This window comes from Oncorhynchus tshawytscha, linkage group LG04 (assembly GCF_018296145.1).
Source record: "Oncorhynchus tshawytscha isolate Ot180627B linkage group LG04, Otsh_v2.0, whole genome shotgun sequence".
NCBI lineage: Eukaryota > Metazoa > Chordata > Actinopteri > Salmoniformes > Salmonidae > Oncorhynchus > Oncorhynchus tshawytscha.
The window spans coordinates 40,185,216-40,208,272 of NC_056432.1; the positions used below are offsets into that span (position 1 = coordinate 40,185,216).

The window sequence follows — 23,057 nt, forward strand, 5'->3', positions numbered from 1 at the left end:
TGCATCAGAGAGCAGAATCAGGATCCTTGTGGATCAAACCCTCTCACATGTGCCACTCTCCCTCTGCTGCTCTCTCAGTAGCTGCCCACTACAAACATGTGTGTTTCACCAGACATAAACAATAAGCATTCATTAGTTGTTTAGCCTTCAGTCATTTTCCACATGTTTCCCAAAGCTGGATCACATTATGTCAAAGAGCATTCCCGTTCCAGAAATGTGGAGACACACTTTGATAAAAGATTACTTCCCCTATTTTCTGGTATTGCTGTTTTTCCCCCAAATGGGTGTCTTGGAGGGAGTTCAAACATTCACAAGTCAAGTCTTAGGAACGCATAGAAGATGACAATGCCTTTTGGAGTCCTTGCTAGCTGGGGTGTGTGTGTGTGTGTGTGTGGGGGGGGGCAATTAGTTTATAGGTACAACCTCTATGTTGTGATTGGCTACCTGGTTGATCCTGCCAGTAGCATATGCTTGTCTCAAAGATTAAGCCATGCAAGTCTAAGTAGACATGGCCGGTACAGTGAAATGCGAATGGCTCATTAAATCGTTAAAACTTCATTTTTGAATTGCATACACTGGCAAAGGATGTAAAAATACCCCCACTATCTGTGACCAAGTAACAATATAGCATAATGTTAAAATCCAAGGAAATGCAGTGAAAAGGGGACGATATCAAGGGACGAGATCACGGCCATGGTGGAAATTGTAACGTAACTCAGCGAGGATTGCTATACTGCCCCCTCGGAATGGGAAGGCAGACTTTGACTATTCAGCCACCTCACACATCTAAGCTATGCGCTCCAATGGCCTCACAGTCACCATTCCACTTCTGACACCAACGTAGCGAATGGCATGGCAGGGAATCAAACCTGTGTCGCTGGCGGGAAAGGCAAACACCCTACGCGTTGCATCAATAGGGTTAACCCCATTTGGTGGGAATTTAACTTGGCTCATATAGTAAGGACCATTGCAGTATGTTGGAAATGCTTTGCAACACCACAAAATCATTTGTTGTGAGTCCATACGCCATCATTACGGGGACAACATTAGCATTTCTAGCTCAAAACAAATACCGTCATGATCCCTGGCATCCTACAGTATCTCCAAGCATTTACAGTCGTTCCAGGCCAGGAATCACAGTCTCTAGTTGAATGGGATAAATCTGGACATTTTCATGTTTGTTTTGCACACACTTTGTGCTCTTTTCCCAATTTTCATGCCCTTACATAAAAATATATTTAGATGAGAGAGGCACAGGACCGAGCGTTCGTGGTGTTAACATTCTCCCCCCTGGTCTTTTGATCTGGCATCTGACAGCTGTCATTGATTAGAGCGTTTGTTGACGATTACAGGAGGACGTGTGTTGGCGAGACACAGGTCATACGGACATCTCTCTTACGCACGCATCGCGTGCACACATCGCATGCGCACCCACACAGGCACGCACATGCACGCACTCACAAACACACACTCACAGCCTCCTACCCCACATACCCTGCACCACATTCTAGTAAGGGCTTGATGTGGGACAATACAATGCAGAAACGTGTGGTCTACATACAGTCAACTTTTCTTCATATTACTTACTGTATGAAAAAAGGCTTTCTTTCTGCATCCATGTGGCCCAAGGCCTCCGCAACATTCGGCTCCACGGTAATGGGGTGACGGTTGAAAAAAAATGATGTAAGCATCTACAGCCCATACCAGGGTAGTTACCTCCCTTCTGTTTTGATGTGGTTGGCCTGTATGTTTCCAGTTTGTTTGGGAACTCTAATCATTAGCGCAATGGTTGCCACATGGAATATCTGGTGGGCCTGTAATGGTTACCTTTTGTCATTCGAAAGCTACACTTGTTTTCTGTGCTCTGGGTTATCTTTCTTTTAGCACAACCTGTTACCTATGTAGACATCTACTTAATATTCTATAGTACAAGAGGGATAAGTTCACATTCTCATATGTGTATTGGTCGGAGGTTTACTGAGTCAACCAGTTTGAGTCGCACACTTTAGTGATGGACATGAGAACATCTGGATGCAGAGGAGGAAACGTCTCATTTTATTTTCTCTTACAGACATTAAAGGTGTAAAAGAATGCAAATAAATGTTCACCTTCTTTCCACCGCCAGTTAAATATTACACAAAATAAATAATTTGCTTCAACACAGTCAGAACTCAGTGGTTAAGTATACATTATGTATTCACTTTTGTTATGGTTTCAGGCTTAAAATGAGCACGAGGATCTTGCTCAAGAGTTTATTGCTGTTTTCGCATGATGATCTGTCAGCCCTTCTTCTTGATTTCTACACCTGTTCAGATGATTGAAATGCGATTGAGAACCAGTGAATTACAGTTTGTAACAAGTGTTTTGTACACACAAAACCAGTGCTTCCTCAGTTCATCCACTTGATGTGTGAAACAGCCTCCTACTCCCCTCCCATGTCACGTCCTCCTTCAGTCCACCTCCTTCCAATGATTTGGCACAGAATAGAGTTTATATTTCACCATGTGCCACAGAAAACACTGTCCATCCCCCAAACCAATAAACCATCTCAAGCAAAGTCAGAAGCAGCCCCACTGGGCACAGCTGGTTGAATCAACGTAGCTCCACGTAATTTCAATGAAATCACATTGAACCAACGTGGAATAGACGTTGAATTGACGTCCGTGCCCAGTGGGAGGCAGCATCTGCGCAGTTAAGTAACTTCCTTAGACAAAATATGTATTTTAGTTCAGATGCTCTCTGTCCAGATTCCTTTCTTATCCTTAGTTGAAAGATTGTTCCGTGCTGAATTAGCTCTCCGACAGGGTCTAGTCCAGTAAAAAGCTCCTCATCATCATCACACCATGATGGGGAGGAAGTGTGTGGCCGTATTCCTCCTCCGTGTTTTCTTCCCTCTCAGTGGCCTCCCGTGGACACTCAGGCCCACAAACATCTGTCTCTTCTTGTTCCTCCACTCGGCTGAGGCGTAGGTGTTATAGCCGTTCTCCTCAATGCGTTCCTTCAGTGTGCAGTCAATGCCAAACTCTTTCTGGAAGAACAAGGGACATTATTGGGTTACATTCACATATGTGTATTTGGATACTGACTGAATCCATTTTATACTGATTCAACCATTTCCATTTTTGAAGTGCATACACTGGCAAAGGATGTAAAAATACCCCCACTATAGTTAATCCAGTGGTGTACTGTTCATGCAAGAGTTTAAATCAAAATCCAAATATTTCCCGGCGTTTATTCAACCTAATTCATTCTAATTAGCTAACTGATATCCCACTGGGTACATAGCGTAATTCCAACGTGGAGAATTGGGTAATATTTGGTTGATAGATTGATCAATTATGTTACAACCTATTTTCAGCCACTCAAAATGACAGTCAAAAGTTTGTTTAATTCCCAATGTGTTGTCGCTATGCTTTCAACAATCTAAAAGCACAACGAAATTCCGATCGAAAATCAATGTCCGATTTTTGTTTTAGTTGTCACCTAAATTTGTCATTACTGCGCGTTCAACCATTTAAAAACACAACAAAGTTTAAATGGGAATACAACGTTAGATATTTTGTTTATTTGTACAACTTAATGGGTCAACATTGTGCTTCATCTAATAGCGCAACCAAGTGACCTGGATTGCAATTGAGATGACTTAAATACATAGTGCAAGTGGTCAACGGAGTTTGAGATTCTGCGCATATTATTGTATCAATTTTGAAAGTCTCCACAGACCTGTGACATTTGCGCGCTATCTTGAACATGCTGCTTTCTATGATTACATAAGAAGACACGTATTGTTACATTAACCTCAGAATGTGGCATGGGATGTGTTGAATAAATACGGTTACATTATTGTATTACAAAAGTAATATTGAATTGTGTTTGGTTAACAATGCAACCAAATATCAACGTTTAAAGGAGATGTATCTACTGCTTGGGTAGTCCCATCTGAGCAACTGGCTTAGTCCTATTCTTTAACTTTTATTTTTGGTTGAGATTGAGAACTGAATCCAACATATACTTGTTTAACTAGTCAACAAGTTAATACACTATTTACTTTTGTATGTCAAAAGTGATACTTGAATTGTGTTTGGTTGTCAACGCAACCTAATAGCAACATTTGAAGGATATGTGTCCTTGGGTAGTTCTGTCTGTGCCACTGTGTCTGGCTTACTTCCAGTTTGTCTACACATGAATAATTGAAATGATGGATTCATGTCTCCATTGAAACCAAAAATCTAAGCTAATTAATAGGATTCAATCAAATAAAATCAAACTTTTAAATGTACTTTAAATACAGTTATATTCTTTAACTTCAATTTTTGGTTTGGATGGAGATGTGAATCCAACATATTTGTTTTTACTAACTTGTAGATTACTTTTGAAATCAACCGAAGCTTAAAATCCTAGGCCTAGACCTATAGGTATTGTCTAGTTTCAGTTGAACCCTGGGTTGAATTTAAACAATAGCTATTGATGACTTCCCAAATGCTATATAGGCCTAAATAGCATCATTGATGATACATGATTGACAATATATGGTTACATCTCATTTGCTCTCTTAAACCTACGCTTGGGAATGACTATGATAGCAACAGTGAATCTATTAAGTGGAGATTTCTCAACAAACATTCTCGCAAAAGCGCATTGGTGATAAATATCAAAGCCAGGCTTGGTTAAAACCCTGGATGGGAGACTAAAGGCTAGCTGTATATATATCAACTACCCAGTAGGAGGTGCTGACCAGCATTTTGTTTCTTTCTTATAGTGGATATTGAGTTGAAGATCTGACATTGTTTCAAAGGTACAAATTCAACACATGTTATACAATGTTGGTCAATGTTGAAAATGAATCACTATGATGGCATAATCCTGTGGTTGAAATTTCATCTCAAAAACAACAGTTGATGGCTGTTTTTCAAATCCAATATATTTTCCACATAGTTTACACGTCACAATACGTTGAAAAATTAAGTTGAAAACAACATTGATTTTGCCCAGTGGGAACCAATTCAACTTAGTCAAGATGTACCAGAGGGGTACATTCAATAGAAATGGTTAATTATTCAAATCAGTGATAAATGTGATGTAATCTAATGTCTGTGTCCCTTAGAACTATAGTCATGACTTGCTGACTTCCAATTTTGTCTTTAAATGCTTGTGTACTCTTAGCACTTTTCACAGTTTCCACTGCACCATTGGTTGAACGTGAAAGCAGCTACATAGTTAAACAATCTTGTGATAAAGACGGAAGAATCTAAGGGCATCTCTTTGAGGTTTGTTGAATGAACTCTGTCACGGATACTGACCGCTCCATACAGCTCTCCCTTGGTGCTGATAGCCAGGTAGTAGTTACTGCCCAGTCCTTTGATAGCCACCACGCCCACATCCACTGATGTGATCTCCAGAATACCTGAGAATAAGCACCAAAAAAAAAAACATTTTTATAAGCACTTTATAATCACCATGACCACTTGTAGGGGAGGATTTAAGGGACATCAGAGGCAGAGGAAATAGAAGCTAGTGTTCCGGATCCACTGTAGTCATATACACTGCAGATAAGAGTTTGTAAAACAGTCAGCAGTCTGCCTGCCCCTCCTGATTGAGGAAGACAAAGGCCCAGCCACCAGCTGTGTCAGATAAAGGGAAATGGACAGATCTATATGGTCCATGGACAGATCTATATGGTCCATGGGCAGCAGCACAGACTGTCAAGTGAGGTGACAGGAATACATCCATTGTTACCCAAGCCAAGCCCATCAATAATTGACACATTAAATGTTCCGGCTAGAGCCTTTCTTAAGACAATACATTGGCTGGATGGGTTTGAGAAAGCCTCTAGGTGAAATTGTGTGGGTTCATAGCCAACTAGGTGCCAGGTAGCCTAGCAGTTGGAGCATTGGACCAGTAACCAAAAAGTTGCGAGTTCAAATCCTAGAGCCAACTAGGTGAACAATCTGTTCATCTGCCTTTGAGCAAGGCACCTAACGATGCACTATGTAGAAATCCATTTCCCGGTGGCAAAAAATCCTATAGTTTGCCTAATTTCTGTTTGTGACAAAACAAGCAAGAATAGCACACATAGAACATGTCTACCATTTCTTAGACTGTCTTTCAATGAGAATGACAGAGCTGTAACTCATATTTCTATGTGAATTTTGTTTGGTCTCCCAAAAAGTTACATATTGCAGCTTTAACTCTAATTGCTCCAGGGTCGCATCAATAATGGCAGGGGAAGTGGGATATTCAAAAAACACATTTCAATTTCACACCACACACTTGTACAGGTTGTTCATGTGTGAAAAAGGGCAGATATCAACAGGACAGATAACAGGACAGGTATCAGCACCCCCTATTTGAACTGTTATGCTACTTATGGTGCTCAGTAGATACATAAAATACTCTAGTTAATAGTCATAGAAAATCCTAAAGAATCTCTTCAACTGTAGGGTAGAGTTTTCATCCATTTATCCATCATCCATCCATCCATCCATCCATCCATCCATCCATCCATCCATCCATCCATCCATCCATCCATCCATCCATCCATCCATCCATCCATCCATCCATCCATCCATGATTTCATCCAAATAAGCTTGCTTCATCTACATCCCCTCTACACAAAACAACAGACTTCACCTTAACTCATTTACATTTTTAAATTTATTTAACCTTTATTTAACTAGGCAAGTCAGTTAAGAACAAATTCTTATTGACAATGACAGCTTACCAAAAGGCCTCCTGCAGGGACAGGGGCTGGGATTAATAAATAAAATATAAATATAGGATAAAATACACATCACGACAGGAGAGACAACACAACACTACATAAAGAGAGACCTAAGACAACAACATAGCAAGGCAGCAACACATGACAACCCAGCATGGTAGCAACACAACATAACAACAACATGGTAGCAACACAACATGGTAGCAGCACAAAACATGATACAAACATTACATTTGGCATGAGGATTATAACAGTTGCAGATCAGATTTATGTGTGAACAGTTTGGCTTGTTTGGTATGTAGGCCACCAATTCACAGTGCAAATATTCTGGTTACCTAAAAGCCATTCGAAAAGGTTGAATTATACCCTAGTAACCATAGCATGCTGTTGTTGTAGACAGCTGAGGTTATTAATTGTGCTCGTAGTATCAGAGGTCAGAGAGATATAGCTTCCTAATGTGTCCTTTGACCAGAGAGCCCACTTATCATCCACACACATACACACACACACACATTTATCTAATCTGATGCTGGTGTGTGTTAATGACCCCTCTCTGTTTCCCATGGCACGTTTGATTTCATGCCTCACTCCTTGACTTCTTCTTCCCATTTCCTGTGTGGTGTTGTTATCCTATCTTGCAATACACACACGCACACACGCACACACACGTCTGGTAGGCTCGTGTCACTGGGCAGCTCTCGGCTGTGCTTCCCTATGTAGTCTGTAATGGATTGCAAGCCCTGCCACATCCGACAAGCGTCGGAGCCGGTGTAGTACGATTTTTATCTTAGTCCTGTATTGACACTTAGCCTGATTGATGGTTCGTCTGAGGGATTTCTTTTAAGCTTCCGGGTTAGAATCCCACTCCTTGAAAGCGGCAGCTCTAGCCTTTGGCTCAGTGAGGATGTTGCCTGTAATCCATGGCTTCTGGTTGTGGTATGTACGTACAGTTACTGTGGGGATGACGTCATCGATGAACTTATTGATGAAGCCAATGACTGATGTGGTGTACACCTCAATACCATAGGAAGAGTCCCGGAACATATTCCAGTCTGTGCTAGCAAAACAGTCCTGTAGCTTAGCATCTGCTTCAACTGAACTCTTTTTATTTGACCGAGTCACTGGTGCTTCCTGCTTTTATTTTTTCTTGTAAGCAGGAATCAGGATAGATTTATGGTCAGATTTGCCAAATGGAGGGCGAGGGAGACCTTTGTACGCTTCCCTGTGTGTGGAGTAAAGGTGGTCATTTTTGTGACGTTGTCAGCTAGCCCGTATATAGGGATGGTTGGCTGACAAGTTTGAAATGATACAAGTTTGCTAATATGTGTGATTGTTAATGGGACTATTGACATCGACAACATTCAAAGTAGTAGTCGTTTTTAGGGTTATATCTAAAAAAAAAAATGTGGTGCACTTTAATGTTGTGAACTTCTCGTTAAATGTATCGTTACCATGATAATTCAGTAAATTTACAGTGATATGGACTTTTGTCCATATCGCCCAGCTCTACCGTTAGGTGAAGTGGTGGTGGGGACTATGACACAACGGCCATTGAAGATCTGAGAGTTGCTTCTGTAAGGGATCAGGTGTCCGGTATCGTGTGAGGATGTAAGACTATCTAAGGCTGTCTCTGGCCCCTCTGTAAACATGCTAGGGATGAAAGAAGAAAGAACAGAGGAGAACAGAGGCCATGACAGAGAGACACGGAGATGAGGATTAGAAATAACTTAATGACCACTGATCAAAGACACACGCCGGAGGCTGGGGCGAGACGGCTCTTATAAAGTTTGAGCACACACACACACACACACATACAAAGAGTCTCTCCCCCCACACAAACATAGAGTATACATTGTACACATTGTGTACACACACCCATTCGGATGTAGGATCTTAATTGGATCACTCTTTTGTTGCTGAGAATTTCCCTGCAGGAAATGCAAACTTGTAGTGTATTCAAGGTTTAAAAAGGCTTTCATAGTTTGTAATTTCCACTTTAAAATGTCATTTGCCCTAACGAAAAATGTAGCAACCCCTTTAAAAAAATGTCCATTAATTATAATCCACATAATAATTCTCATTTCCTGTTGCTGCAGGATCACTTTCCTGCTGTAGCAAATGGGTTCAAATTAAGACCCACATCTGTATGCGTGAACACACACATGCACATACACACACACTCGAGTCTATAGTAGTTCCCACCTGTATCCACTCAGTCTGTGATGATTCATGTCTACTTGCTCACTTAGGAATGATATCCACAATGCCACAAAACAAAGCCACGAGGTCAAATGTGTTCTTCATTTAACATACTACACATCACAACACCCAGCACCAAATGTGACACCTGTGTGTTGTGTTGTGGTGATTCTGATACACCACGCATTAAAACATAGCCCTGGGTCAACCACACATTTCCATCTGTTTATTTAAGGAAATATCTGTTGCATACTGGATTCTTTTTCCTAATGTGTTGCTCATTTGATACGCTCTGTTTGTAGTTACTACAGCAAATGGTGCGTTGGGGTCGAAGGGGTGCAGACAATGCCAAAGTGAATTAAAGGTGGATTTTCCACAGTGGGTTGCCAAGTTCAGATGTGTTTTGCAGTTTGCATTGTTATTCTTGGTAACTGGAGGTTTACTCTTTGAAAAATATGTGTTGTCTGAGAAAAATTTGACAGAGCTTACAGTACAGATACGGTAGACTGCTTGATTTAAGAATGAGGAAAAATATACACAGAGATCTGGAACATTCGAACTGTACTGTCATGATGAAATATGGGATTGATGGAAACATAAATCAGCTGTTAAGCAGATGAGGACCACAATGAATGTAATTAGTTTGCTCATATCCTTCCTCTATCCACGTCCATAAACAACTTTACATCTCTATCTCAGTGTCCCTGAGAGTACTGGCTGTGGTTTCCCTTCTGTGGGGGGCACACACACACACACACACACACACACACACACACACACACACACACACACACACACACACACACACACACACACACACACACACACACACACACACACACAGCGAGAGAGCAAGTGGGGACCATGTCAGGCCAAGTCTGTTGGCGCCTCAGCACACATGGCCCCTGGCAGAGAGAGAGAGAGAGAGACACACAGACACGTTTGGTGGCCTCCTATATTTGCCTCCTGCGCTCTTGACAGGCTGGGCTCATACTCACACAATCCCAGTTTGGGTGTAATTAGACTAATCCGTCTGCCGCCACACATCTGTTAGTGCCTCAGTTAGCACTGCTAGAGTCCACCATTACTGTTCTCAGTAGCAATGTACAATTCATTAGAAATGCTTTAGGTTCTTCAAATTTGGCGAAATGTAACAATGTATAGCAAATTAGGTTATCGATAAGCACATTTTTTGTTTCTCTGCATGCCAGCTAGCTTGTGTCGCTTTATACCCATGTGCTTATTTTAGCAGAGCTCCATATTTCCGGGGTTTCCATTCCAGCCCCGTCTCTCTGTCAGCTCCCAGCAGAATCCCAGCATGATGGAGTGCCATGTGGGACAGTTTTGCACTGGCATCCCTATAAATCTGTGGGAGGTTGGATACAGGCTCTTAAACAGAGCAGGGTCCTCACAGGACCATGGGCAGCCCCCAAAACCACCACCTCTACATCTGTAGAGATTTGTGCTAGCAAGGTTGGTATTTCAAACCCCAAACCAGTTGTTTCCCTTCTATTGCTGCACTGTTGTAACCAGGGTTCAAAGGTCGGGTCTCAGGCGTGCACAAAAGCAAACTTGACGCAAACCATATCTCTAAAGAGAAGTAATGAGAATGACTAGTGAGAGAGTGAGGGATGTTTTTTTAATTTTTTTAATCAAAACTGGTAACATTGTCTCCAGATATGCTTTTGTAGTGCATAAACATAATCATGATTTAACATATCTATGGAAAGATTACCAGACCTTTAACTCAACATATTTAATGTGATTGCTCCTAGCAAGAACAAGCACACAGATTTAGTTTAGGAAATGGCCTTTTCTAGTTTTATTCATAGAGTATATCGATCCTATGTTATTATTTTCTATCAACCCGGAGTGTTGAGCTGGGCATTACCACAGAATCAGTGCCAAAAACCTGATCTACTGCCATTTCAAGGGCCCACAAAGGACATCCTCCCTGGGATCATGTCTAGGACATCCTCCCAGGGATCATGTCTAGCCCCTGGTCCAGAGCAGAAACTAGAGCTGCTCTTCTGTAGTATCCCTTTCCCTGTGAACCTGATCGTGGGCCATATAATCCACACACACTGTCCCCAGTCCCCCCCAGGACACGGCTTTGTGACGGCACCACCGTTGATACTGAACACTCGTAGCTTTGATGTGACCACAATGACGTTAACCATGTCATTCATGAATTAGTGTCCGCCCAACCCCCCTACCACTGCATTCATACCCATCCCAAAGATAAACTTGGTCACCATTTGCAAATGCTTAGTAATATATACGACAGAATATTACTAATATATACTACTAGTACAGTAGTATTATAGCCTAGAAATGTAAAGAATTGTGATGAGTAATGGTGAGAGATAATTGATAAGTTCAATAGGTTTACACGTACTATAGCGTCAAGTTGAACCCACAATCATCTTAGTAAAGACATTGCTAGCCTGGCTGTTGTACTATTTCACAAATACCCGAAAGGGGCACATTGAAATTCATTGCATTTTTGCCTCACTGTCAAATAAAGACAGTTTAAAGTCTATAAATGCATTTATATAAAAGGATTGAGTCTATAAAGACATTTCTGTCATAATCTTGTCAAAACAAACACCATTAGTGGCATTTTTACATCCCTTACTGTTTCCCATAAGTGTCTTTGATTGAATGTGTGGTTAAGAACTCCCAGGAGAAATGTTAGAGTACCATATACCGGGGTGGTAGGTGTGGTGGGTGGGTGGGTGGGTGGAGGTTGTAGTTTAAGTGGGCACATGTGCGGCTGGTTCCTTGGTTTCTACATCCGAACACACACCCACTTGAGCATGTGAGTGCTAGCACACAGATAGGCTCACACACGTAGCTAATTGGGAAGTGGGTTGATAGAAAGGTTTTTTTCTTCTCTCCAAGTGATCACTGAGAACACTAAATCAAAAGAGCTGCAGTGAAGACAGTGTTTAGACACGTTACTGGTCATGCCACACCGTTTACAATAGGATATTCAGGCACAAACATTTGGCGTGAGTAAAAAAACATCCCCATTTATGTTACGGGCACCTGTGTAAATGTATCCGATCACAATCACATTATACTGCATTGATCATAAACCAAACGGTAATCAGCATTATGTAGCAGACTGGCTGTGTGTGTTAGAGTCTCAGAGCATGGTAGTGATTGACGTTTCCTCTCCTTCCCCCAGTCCTGCTCCTGTCTAGTTGTTATCAGGGCTATTTACCCTGGGCAGTGAATAATGACAGATAACAGGTTGGTAATCTATTCTTCCCTTGTCCTGTTTTAGCCATCTGAGATCTACCATCATTGTGCTGAATGTTTGGAGAGGCCAGATATCACATGGATGTTTGCTAGAGATGGAAAAAAGGAGCTTCTAATCAGGAATGTGAACGAAACTAAAAGGTTTAACATCCGTGAACTGCCAGGAGACAAATCTTGCCATTTTGATTCAACATACAGTATTTGAAATGATCAATGCAAAAAAAACAGTTATTCATTAAAGTTATTCAATGCAAGTCAATCATTTGAATTTGTTTCCTTTTTTTCCCTGTAATTTGTATGATATTCTGTTGTGAAGACCGTGCCAGGTTTGAGAAAGCCTGAACAACACAATGGTTCATTTTTAATACACTATGGTTGAACCTGTGTTCCCCCCCCCTCTTTCACTTTCCTACAAATTGAAAAACATACTCTTGTGATTACTTACTGAGTGGGTCATCTTTGCTCTTGGTCCCGTTGACTCTGCCATACTTATCGATCCGCAGGAAGAACTTCTGGAAGGAGAAGAGCTTTCTCCACCGCACATCTCCCTGCAGGTGGTTGTAGCTGCGTACATGCCTCCCAAGTGGACCCCCTGTCCTTCCTAAGGGATCCCCAGTCTGCCCAGTTCCTCCAATCCTGGACCCAGCCAGGGAACTGTTCACCGGGGCACTAAGAGTGCTGTTGGGGCTGTGGGGCTGGTTCCTGCCTTTGTAGAGAGGTTGATGACAGACAACCAAAGAGACAGAAAGGGAGAGCAGCAGTGCTAGCAGCAGAGACAGTGACAGGCTGGAAAAGGAGGACCCAGAGATGGAGCTGGAGCCAGACCTTAGCCCAGACCCAGAACCAGACCTAAACCTGGACCCAGAGCCAGACCTAAACCAAGACCCAGAGGTGGACCAGGCAGAGGCAGCCTTACTCCCTCCAGCAGCCCATGTGCTCATGGTAGAGTGGTTTGGGGAGGACTGGAATCAGCCTCACAGCCTGGGACATGCTGCTGGGGACAGGGGAGGCTAGGAGGGCAGGGAGGGGAGCCCTCCTGGGAAATGGGGCTATCTGATACCTTTTCTACCAGGTCTCTATGCAAAAAGAGATGTCCTTCTGTTCCTCCTGTTTTTTTGGTAGCTAGAGCAGTTACTGTACTGAAAGTCAATGAATTCCAATTACCAATCTGAGAGTCCTCTCTTTCACGTTTCTTCCCATACAGATGTCCAGGTAGATAAATAAAAACAAAAACACCCACCGTATTTTTTTACCAGTGCATATACTGTCAGTGAATTCCAATGACAAATCAATCAGACGTCAAATGTCCCGCTGAGTTTAATTCCAAACCAGAGTTCCTCAGATGATTACTCCAATAATGAAAGGTCCACTGATGTAGGACCGCTCTGCTATAACACTTTCTCCAGGTCCATCCCTCAAGTCTCAAACATTCAACAGCTCATTGCTGCCAGATACCCTCCACGATTTCCAGATTTCACAAAGAAGGTAAAATACATTTGAGTGTGAAATCCTCCGCTGCTCTCTCCTCTCTTTCTCTCTCCATGGATGAGTGTGGAGTGGACTCGCTCTCTCTCCCGCTCTCTACAGTGGCTCCACCTTCACTGAGGTGACAGGCTGAGGAGGGGTGTGTGTGTGTGTGTGTGTGTGTTTGTGCATGTGTGTGTTAAAGATGTTTTGCTCCCCTTGCTGGGTTTGATGTGACATGGTCTCAGGGTAATTTGTATTTTTCAGTATGTAAATCTGTGACACAACTTTTAGTACGATACGTAACGTTAGGTTACAAAGTGAATGGGATAGCAGTCATACATTAACATACGAATTATAGGACTTATAGTATCATACGTCTTACTCGGTCGAACAATAGCATACGAATTGGATGGCATAACTTATTATACATCTTGGATGACGTGTAGTATTATATGTCTTTCTCTGAAACCAGGTTGCTTGTTGCCTCATAAGTTAGGGGAACTAAAACAACAAAGGTTAGGTGAATTTACGTAGCAGGTTAGGTGAATTGAACACACAACCTTTGGATTGCTAGACTGTCACGGATTACAACCACCCCGACCAACCTCCTTGCTTTCATTTCTGTCTAAAGTAACTACACTATTTGTAAGTATCATAAGTCTTGGAATTGCTCCATTTTCTTTTCTTTTTTCGTATGGCTCTGAGGCCAGGATGGATAGGACGCCTGGTCTGACCTCTTTACCTGTCACTGAACGATGTGTGTTCGTGTTTGTGTATGTGAATATGAGACTCCCAACCTCTCGTTCTCCCTCTCTTCCCCTCCACCTCTCTCATCGCTCCACATATCTCTCTCTCTCTCTCTAAATTAAATTACTCTCAAAGGGCTTTATTGGCATGCGAAACATATGTTTACATATGTTCTCTTTCTCTCGTGCGTTCCCTCCCACTCCACTCCACTCCACCTACCGTTCTCTCATTTCCCATCACTCCCTGTAAAATATTGGAGTGGGCTGTGTCAGGGTGATGTGTGTTTGTGTGTGTGTGTGTGTGTGTGAGAGAGAGAGAGAATAAGGGGCAGAACGACAAGGGTGGTGGTGGGAAAGGAGACCAGGGTAGGATAGGATTTATCTGGGTAGATAACATAGAGGTATGTGTAGTAGTAATAGACCAGTTACATCGGTGTTTCAAACACTTTACTGAGTAGGCTGTTTTAGTGTGCATGGTGAGTGAGTGTGTGTGTGTGTGTGTGTGTCATTTCTTATCTCTCCTGATAAAACACACTATAAGGTTACCACTGCTGGTTTCAATCCAATTGCTCTAAGAGAATCTGTCAGGCCTCTCTCATCTCACCTACCTTCCTCTGAGAGTCAGGTGTCACATGGCCCACAGCCAAGTAGAAGCTCTTTACCCCCCGACTCAGAACTGTGTCACGTTGTCAAATGTTCAGTAATTCAATTTAGTTGGAGAATATTACTTAGTCCATTTAACTTTATTCAACTACGTTTCCAATCTGTGAATTGGTGGTTTCTGAGACTGTTACTGAAACTGCAAGAAATTAAAGGTAGACTCAGCAAGATGACATCATCATACACAGGGGAGTCATTTCCTACTTAGAGAAAAAAAATAAGAATTACATTTTGTCAAGACTGCCAGTATTAATTGGTTGGTTGTAAACCATCATCTTGCTGAGTGTAACTGTAAATTATACTTCTGAAACCACCTTTTTTCCTTGTCTCCTCCTCTCATCCCTTTAGAAGTTGATGCCATGTCTTGCCTTCTGCTTTCTCTCCTGAAGTCCCTACGGTTTTCTTAGTGGCTGCTTTAATGTCTGTCAATGACATGCTGCCAGAGCATTGGTCAGGTCCTAAGTCTGGTCTTAAGCTAGCCATCTGTGTTCATCAGGTACCCCACAAACAAGATCTTATCAGTAGACTACTTCCTTTGTTGTCTACCTTCCCACCATGATAGCCGGAATCAGCACTTAAAGGAAGCAGAGCTGGGAGGAGCAGGGAATAAGTTGATATTGATTATTGAGCGAATTATAATGAACATCCATACGATTCCCATGGAATTTACATAACTGCATTTATTTTTTAACCGCGCCGCATTTGAGGCCCTTCCTTACACTGTATGTTCTGATCAGTGGTATAAAGTACTGAAGTAAAAATACTTTAAGTACTACTTAAGTCGTTTTTTGGGGTATCTGTTCGTTACTTTACTATTTCAATTTCTCACAACTTTTACTTCACTACATCCCTAAAGAAAATAATGTACTTTTTACTCCATACATTTGCCCTGACACCCAAAAGTAGGTGGGGCAAAAAAGTATTTAGTCAGCCACCAATTGTGCAAGTTCTCCCACTTAAAAAGATGAGAGAGGCCTGTAATTTTCATCATAGGTACACTTCAACTATGACAGACAAAATGAAAAAAAGAAATCCAGAAAATCACATTGTAGGATTTTTAATGAATTTATTTGCAAATTATCAGTGGTCTTGTATGTATTCTATTTCCTAATAATTGCTCCCACAGTTGATTTCTTCAAACCAAGCTGCTTAGCTATTGCAGATTCAGTCTTCACAGCCTGGTGCAGGTCTACAATTTTGTTTCTGGTGTCCTTTGACAGCTCTTTGGTCTTGGCCATTGTGGAGTTTGGAGTGTGACTGTTTGAGGTTGTGGACAGGTGTCTTTTATACTGATAACAAGTTCAAACAGGTGCCATTAATACAGGTAACGAGTGGAGGACAGAGGAGCTTTTTAAAGAAGAAGTTACAGGTCTGTGAGAGCCAGAAATCTTGCTTGTTTGTAGGTGACCAAATACTTATTTTCCACCATAATTTGCAAATAAATTCATTAAAAATGTGATGTTCTGGATTTTTTTTCTCATTTTGTCTGTCATAGTTGAAGTGTACCTATGATGACAATTACAGGCCTCTCTCATATTTTTAAGTGGGAGAACTTGCACAATTGGTGGCTGACTAAATACTTTTTTGCCCCACTGTACTTGTTGCATTCTGAATGCTTAGCAGGAAAGGAAAATGGTCCAATTCACGTACTTGTCAAGACAACATCCCTGGTCATCCCTACTGCCTCTGATCTGGCGGACACACTAAACACAAATGCTTAGTTTGTAAATTATGTTTTAGTGTTGGAGTGTGCCCCTGGCAATCTGTAAATAAATAAAAAAACAAGAAACTTGTGCGGTCTGGTTTGCTTAATATAAGGAATTTGAAATGATGACACTTGATATTTAAGTATATATTTTAAACTACAGTTTATTTTGATACTTAAGTATATTTAAAACCAAATACTTTTAGAAATTAACTTAAGTAATGTTTTACTGGGTGACTTTCACTTTTACTTGAGTAATTTTCTATAAAGATATCTTTACTTTAACTCAAGTATGACAATTGGGTACTTTTTCCACCACTGGTTGTGATAGTATTTTTTTGATTCCTATCAATTGCGAAAGCACAAACTGTGTTCCTCTCATGGAAAATGTGAGAGCCAATAAAACATTCTCTCTCTGACAGACTGAATGCCCCATCTATAGTTATCGCCCCATTAGATACAGAAGGTATGTTTTTGAAAACCTTTAACCAGATATCATAATCCCAAATCTTCTCATATACAGTGCATTCAGAAAGTATTCAGACCCCTTGACTTTTTCCACATTTTGTTACGTTACAGCTTTATTCTAAAATGGATGAAAAAAAAATCCTCAGCAATCTACACACAATACCCCATAATGACAAAGTGTAAACAGGTTTTTAGAGAATTTTGCAAATGTAATTTAAATTTTTTTTTATTTACATAAGTAATCAGAGCCTTTTCTATGAAACTCAGGTACATGCTGTCTACATGGATCATCCTTGAGATGTTTCTACAACTTGATTGGAGTCCATATGTGGTAAATTCAATAGATTTGACATGATTTGTAAAGGCACACACCAGTCTATATAAGGTCCCACAGTTGACAGTGCATGTCAGAGCAAAAACCAAGCCATGAGGACAAAAAAATTGTCTGTAGAGCTCCGAGACAGGATTGTGTCAAGGCACAGATCTGGGGAAGGGTACCAAAACATTTTTGCAGTATTGAAGGACTCCAAGCCAAACTGAGAAATCGGGGGAAAAGGACCTTGGTCAGGGAGGTGACCAAGAAACTGATGGTCACCCTGACAGAGGTCTAGAATTCCTCTGTGGAGATGGGAGGAGCTTCCAAAAGAACAACCATCTCTGCAGCACTCCACCAATCAGGCATTTATGGTAGTGGCCAGACAGAAGCCACTCCTTAGTAAAAGGCACATGACAGCCCGCCTGGAGATTTCCAAAAGCCACCTAAAGACTCTCAGACCATGAGAAACAAGATTCTCTGGTCTGATGAAACCAAGATTGAACTCTTCGGCCTGAATGCCAAGCGTCACATCTGGAGGAAACCTGGCACCATCCCTATGGGGAAGCATGGTGGTGGCAGCATCATGCGGTGGGGATGTTTTTTAGCGGCAGGGACTGGGAGACTAGTCAGGATCGAGGGAAAGATGAACGGAGCAAAGTACAGAGAGATCCTTGATGAGAACCTGCTCCAGAGTGCTCAGAGCCTCAGACTGGGTTGAAGGTTCACCTTCCAACAGGACAATGACCCTAAGCACACAGACAAGACAACACAGGAGTGGCTTCAGGACAAGTCTCTGAATGTCCTTGAGTGGCCCAGCCAGAGCCCGGACTTGAACCCGATCAAACACATCTCTGGTGAGACCTGAAAATATTTGTGCAGCAATACTCCCCATCCAACCTGACAGAGCTTGAGAGGATCTGCAGAGAAGAATGGGAGAAACTCCTCAAATAAACGTGTGCCAAGCTTGTAGCTTCATACCCAAGAAGACTCTTTTAAAACCACAAGTAGAATCTCTCCATGGCCTCATAGAGGATCTAGATATTTTTTCTATCCTATCTGGATTAAAACCAAATGATGATAAGTGTACTGTACTATATTACGTATTGGATCACAAAAAAAAGGCTAATTTTACATTACCATGTAGTTTACCAATTAAATGGTCTGATCGGAGATGTGGACATACTCGGTATACAAATCCCCAAAGAAAGATATGATCTCACTCCAATATTTTTTATAGAAAGTTAGTAAAAATAGATAAGATCTTGCTACCATGGAAAGGAAAATACCTGTCTATTTGTGGAAAAATCACCCTGATTAACTCTTTAGTCATATCACAGTTTACCTATTTGCTTATGGTTTTGCCTACACCTGCTTTTTAAATTATATGAATAAAAAATATACCATTTTGTTTGGAACGGCAAGCCAGACAAAATTAAAAGGGCCTATTTATATAACGAATATGAATTTCGGGGGGGCAGAAATGATTAAATATTAAAGCATTAGACCTCTCACTAAAGGCATCAGTCATACAAAAGTTATAGTTAAATCCAAACTGGTTCTCTAGTAAATTGGTAGGAATGTCTCATCCTATGTTCAATAATGGCCTTTTTCCCTTTATTCAGATTACACCTGCTCACTTTCGGTTGTTTGAAAAGGAAATAATATATAATTATAATAATATAATTATTTTTTAAACAAGCCTTAGAAAGTTGGTTGCAATTTCAGTTTAATCCACCTGAAAAGACAGAACAAATAATACAACAAATATTGTGGTTAAACTCAAATATACGAATTAATTTTTCAAAAACGTATTTTTCAAAGATTTTTTTTTTTTTAAGTATAATTTTAGTGAATGATATCATAAATAGGACTGGTGGAGTTATGTCACACATGCAGCTAACACAGACATATGGAAATGTCTGCTCTACCCAAAATTACAACCAATTAATTGCAGCATTACCACAAAAATGGAAGAGGCAAGTAGAAGGGGTAAAAAGTAAGGAACTTGTATGTCGGCCCTGTATTAAAGAAAATAAATGGTTAAAGAAAAGTGTGATAAATAAAAACATATACCAATTTCATTTAAGGACCAAAAAAACTGACAGCTGTGCCATATAAATTGTAAAATAGTTATGAAGAGATTTTCGATGTACCCTTTCCATGGCACATGGTTTATGAATTGACACGCAAAACAACGCCGGATTCAAAACTTCAAATTTTTCAATTTAAATTACTACACAAAATTCTTGCAATCAATATAATGTTATATATATGTGGGATACAATCTTCCCAGCTCTGCAGATTTTGCTGCAAGGAGGCAGATTCATTAGATAATTTATTTTGGTATTGTCCATATGTAGCTCGTTTTTGGTCACAGGTCCAGGGATGGCTGAAGAATTGCAACATTTGCCTAGAACTAACGCTGCAGATAGCAATACTGGGTGATTTGAAAATAAATAGTAAATCAATAATATAATAATTATTTTAGCAAAAAAATATATATTTTTAATTTACAATCTGTAGAAGCTATGAGAATAGAAAGGTTCATAACTTTTGTGAAGCATCATAGCACAGTTGAAAAATATATGGCAAATAGAAATCCAAAATGGATGATGTTGCGAGACAGATGGGTGGGGTTCAATGGAGCTGAAGGGTGGGACTAATAACAAGATAACCAATGTGAAACATACAAGGTCTGTAAAATGTATATAGGTTCACAAATTTTGTGAAATGGCACAGTTGCAAATAGAAATCAAACTGGATGGACATCAGAAATAGAGGAAGGACTAAAAACAAACAAAATATAACTATTGTAAAATAGATTGTGTCTGTAAAATGTGTATAAGATGTATAAACTGAAGGTAGAAGCAGAAGTGTTTAGTAGTTTACTCCAATTGGGGGAAGGGTGGTAGGGTTTGTGGGGAATAATAAAGGTACATTCTTAAAAAAGTATGTGTATCTATATAGGTATGTGTATGTATATATGTGTATATGCATGCATACGTGTATGTATATGGATTTATATATTTACAAAAAATATATATGGGGGATTAGAAATGATGCAGACAATTACATTGATGGAAGCAAAAATCTTTCCGCAATATTAAGCTGATCCACCCCCTAAAAAAAGTTTCAAAAAGAAGACTCTAGGCTGTAATTGCTGCCAAAGGTGCTTTAACAAAGTACTTGGTAAAGGGTCTGAATACTTATGTAAATGTGATATTTCAGTTTATTTAAAAAAACATTTTGGCAAAAAAAAAATCTAAAATCCTGTTTTTGCTTTGTCATTATGAGGTAATGTGTGCAGATTGATGAGGGGGGAATAATTTACTCAATTTTAGAATCAAGCTGTAACCTAACAAAATGTGGAAAAGGTCAAGAGGACTGAATACTTTCTGAAGGCACTGTACCCTGGTCTCTGGTGGGCATATCTCTTTTTCTAGGTAAAGGTGACGTTTTTTTTAAAAGTATCGTGATACTCCTTTCTATCGAGTGGTTTTTCTTTCCCTTCAGACAGAGGACACTGTCCTTTGCAGGTGCATCCGAGCTGAGAAGCGGAAGAGCAAATTCGAAGAGCAAATTCCTTGTAAATGCCACCAAGCCTGTGTTTTTTTTTTCTCCTATAACAATATAAGTAGGCTTTGGAGTTACTGGAGAGCGGCCAGGGTCTCATCTCTATCCCTGGATGTAGTGTTTACCCTATCTTTATTGATCCATCTCAGAGGATTGCTTTTGAAGTTCAAAAAGCAAAGACAATGCAACAGGCCAATGTGTTTCTGATCTCCAGCTGAAGGCTGCAGCAGCTGGCCCTGTACCCTGCAGAAACAAAAACACCATTACAAAAGAACACCGAAATGGAAAACCACCATAGATACACGTGCATCAAATAGGATTTGAGTTGACACGTTCCTCATACCAAAAGTGGATTTGAAATCAGAGCGGAGCATTTATGGAATGATTCCGATGGACTGTTCAAAAGGACAATGTCAGCGATTTGACAGGTGGGCAATATGTTTTCTTCGCTAAAGGAACAGGGCTGGTACAGTACAGTACAGACAGGGATGCCTGTGTTACTGTGTAGGTACACAGTCTGATTGGCCCAGATGGGAGGGACTGGGCTACAGCTCGGTGTCCAACGCATCCATTCCTATACTCACCTCAGCTTGATAGGCGATGGAACGGCCTGCGAATTTGGCCCCTAATTGGTTTCCATTCATTTTGAACAGAAGACACTTCCCTTGGTAACTGTTCTCCTATGTTTGTAGGTGACCTGAGGCCCCTTTTAGCCAGTCATCAGATGTAAATATTTGATGTGTACCAGGCCGGTGTGCGGCGGTTGGGTGTCTGGTAACCCAAATGAGGTCCCGGTCTTATGCTGAGCGATAGATGCTTGCCATGTTATCTCACATCCAGGATGGGACACTTACATTATCAGCATGGCCGCCGCCCACGGGTCGGTTGCAGCAGGCCAAAGGAGTTTATTTACAGGTCAAAAACTGGATCCGCTCACCTGTAACGAGCGGTAGTGGTCATTACCTCGGGTAACAAGAGGTAGTGGTCATTACCTCGGGTAACGAGCGGTAGTGGTCATTATCTCGGGTAACAAGAGGTAATGACACAGTAACATTAACACAGACCCCAAACATGAATCGCATCATCAGAACTAAAATGGACAGGCCAAGGTAGGATAATATTATTTACTGAAAATGAGGTATGATGTGCAGTAATAATGTACAAAAGATGATAACGTCTACAACCTAAAGACAATATCTAACCATAACGGGCTGGTTCCCAGAGCCAGATTAAGCCTAGTCCTGGACTAAATGGCACAAATACATTTTGCAGGTCAGGACTAGGCTTTTAAGATGGTTCTCGTATTCGCTTGGAGTGCTATTAGCTTGGAGTGCTATTAGCTTGGAGTGCAAGAGTGTAATTAAGGTTAAAAGGAAAACAGACAGAGTTTATTTCCATTTTGCAATTACTAGCCTACTGAGTCAACATCAATTAGACAATGAACTATGGCATGACATCAGTAAGAGAGACGTGGTTAGGTAGTAGGCCTAATCACACATGAAGAGTTTACTTCTAAAGTGCTATTAATGCTATAGCCACACATTTTTTTTCATGAGGAATGATTGCTGGGTACCTTCATGCGTGTGTGTGTACAATATTACTGTTCTCAGATTTGGATTTTATTTCGCAAAACGCTATACATTCATTGATGAGCTGGAATGTAATGTTCGTATCCTGTATGTTTGACTGTGATATGTGGTTCTCTCACCTAGCTTTCTTAAGATGAATGCATATTAAGTTGATCTGGACAAGAGCATCTGCTAAATGACTAAAATATCAAATGTACGTTTTACAGATCTCATCTTAATGTATTGAATCAAGTCATAACTTTAGGAACGAATACAAATATGTCGTTGAACAACCTCATGCCATGATTAGATAATGAAAAAACACAGCAATCTTTTTCACCAATTTTTCTGAAAATGGATATGTAGC

General features: G+C 40.7%; 1 protein-coding gene and 1 long non-coding RNA gene across 2 annotated transcripts; one reads left to right on the forward strand and one right to left on the reverse strand.

Moving 5' to 3' along the window:
• The first annotated feature begins 438 nt into the window (after positions 1-438).
• LOC112249713 lies at positions 439-21,117 on the forward strand. The gene is made up of 3 exons (XR_002953396.1): positions 439-515; positions 3,910-3,914; positions 21,105-21,117. It is a non-coding gene; the product is annotated as an uncharacterized LOC112249713 (long non-coding RNA).
• Positions 2,434-13,743, reverse strand: LOC112249712 (fibroblast growth factor 10-like). The gene is made up of 3 exons (XM_024419491.2): positions 12,633-13,743; positions 5,301-5,404; positions 2,434-3,028 (listed from the first exon to the last, which is right to left on the reverse strand). The coding sequence occupies exons 1-3, from the start codon at positions 13,126-13,128 to the stop codon at positions 2,837-2,839; spliced, it is 792 nt and encodes a 263-aa protein (XP_024275259.1). The 5' UTR covers positions 13,129-13,743; the 3' UTR covers positions 2,434-2,836.
• Positions 21,118-23,057: the final 1,940 nt, after the last annotated feature.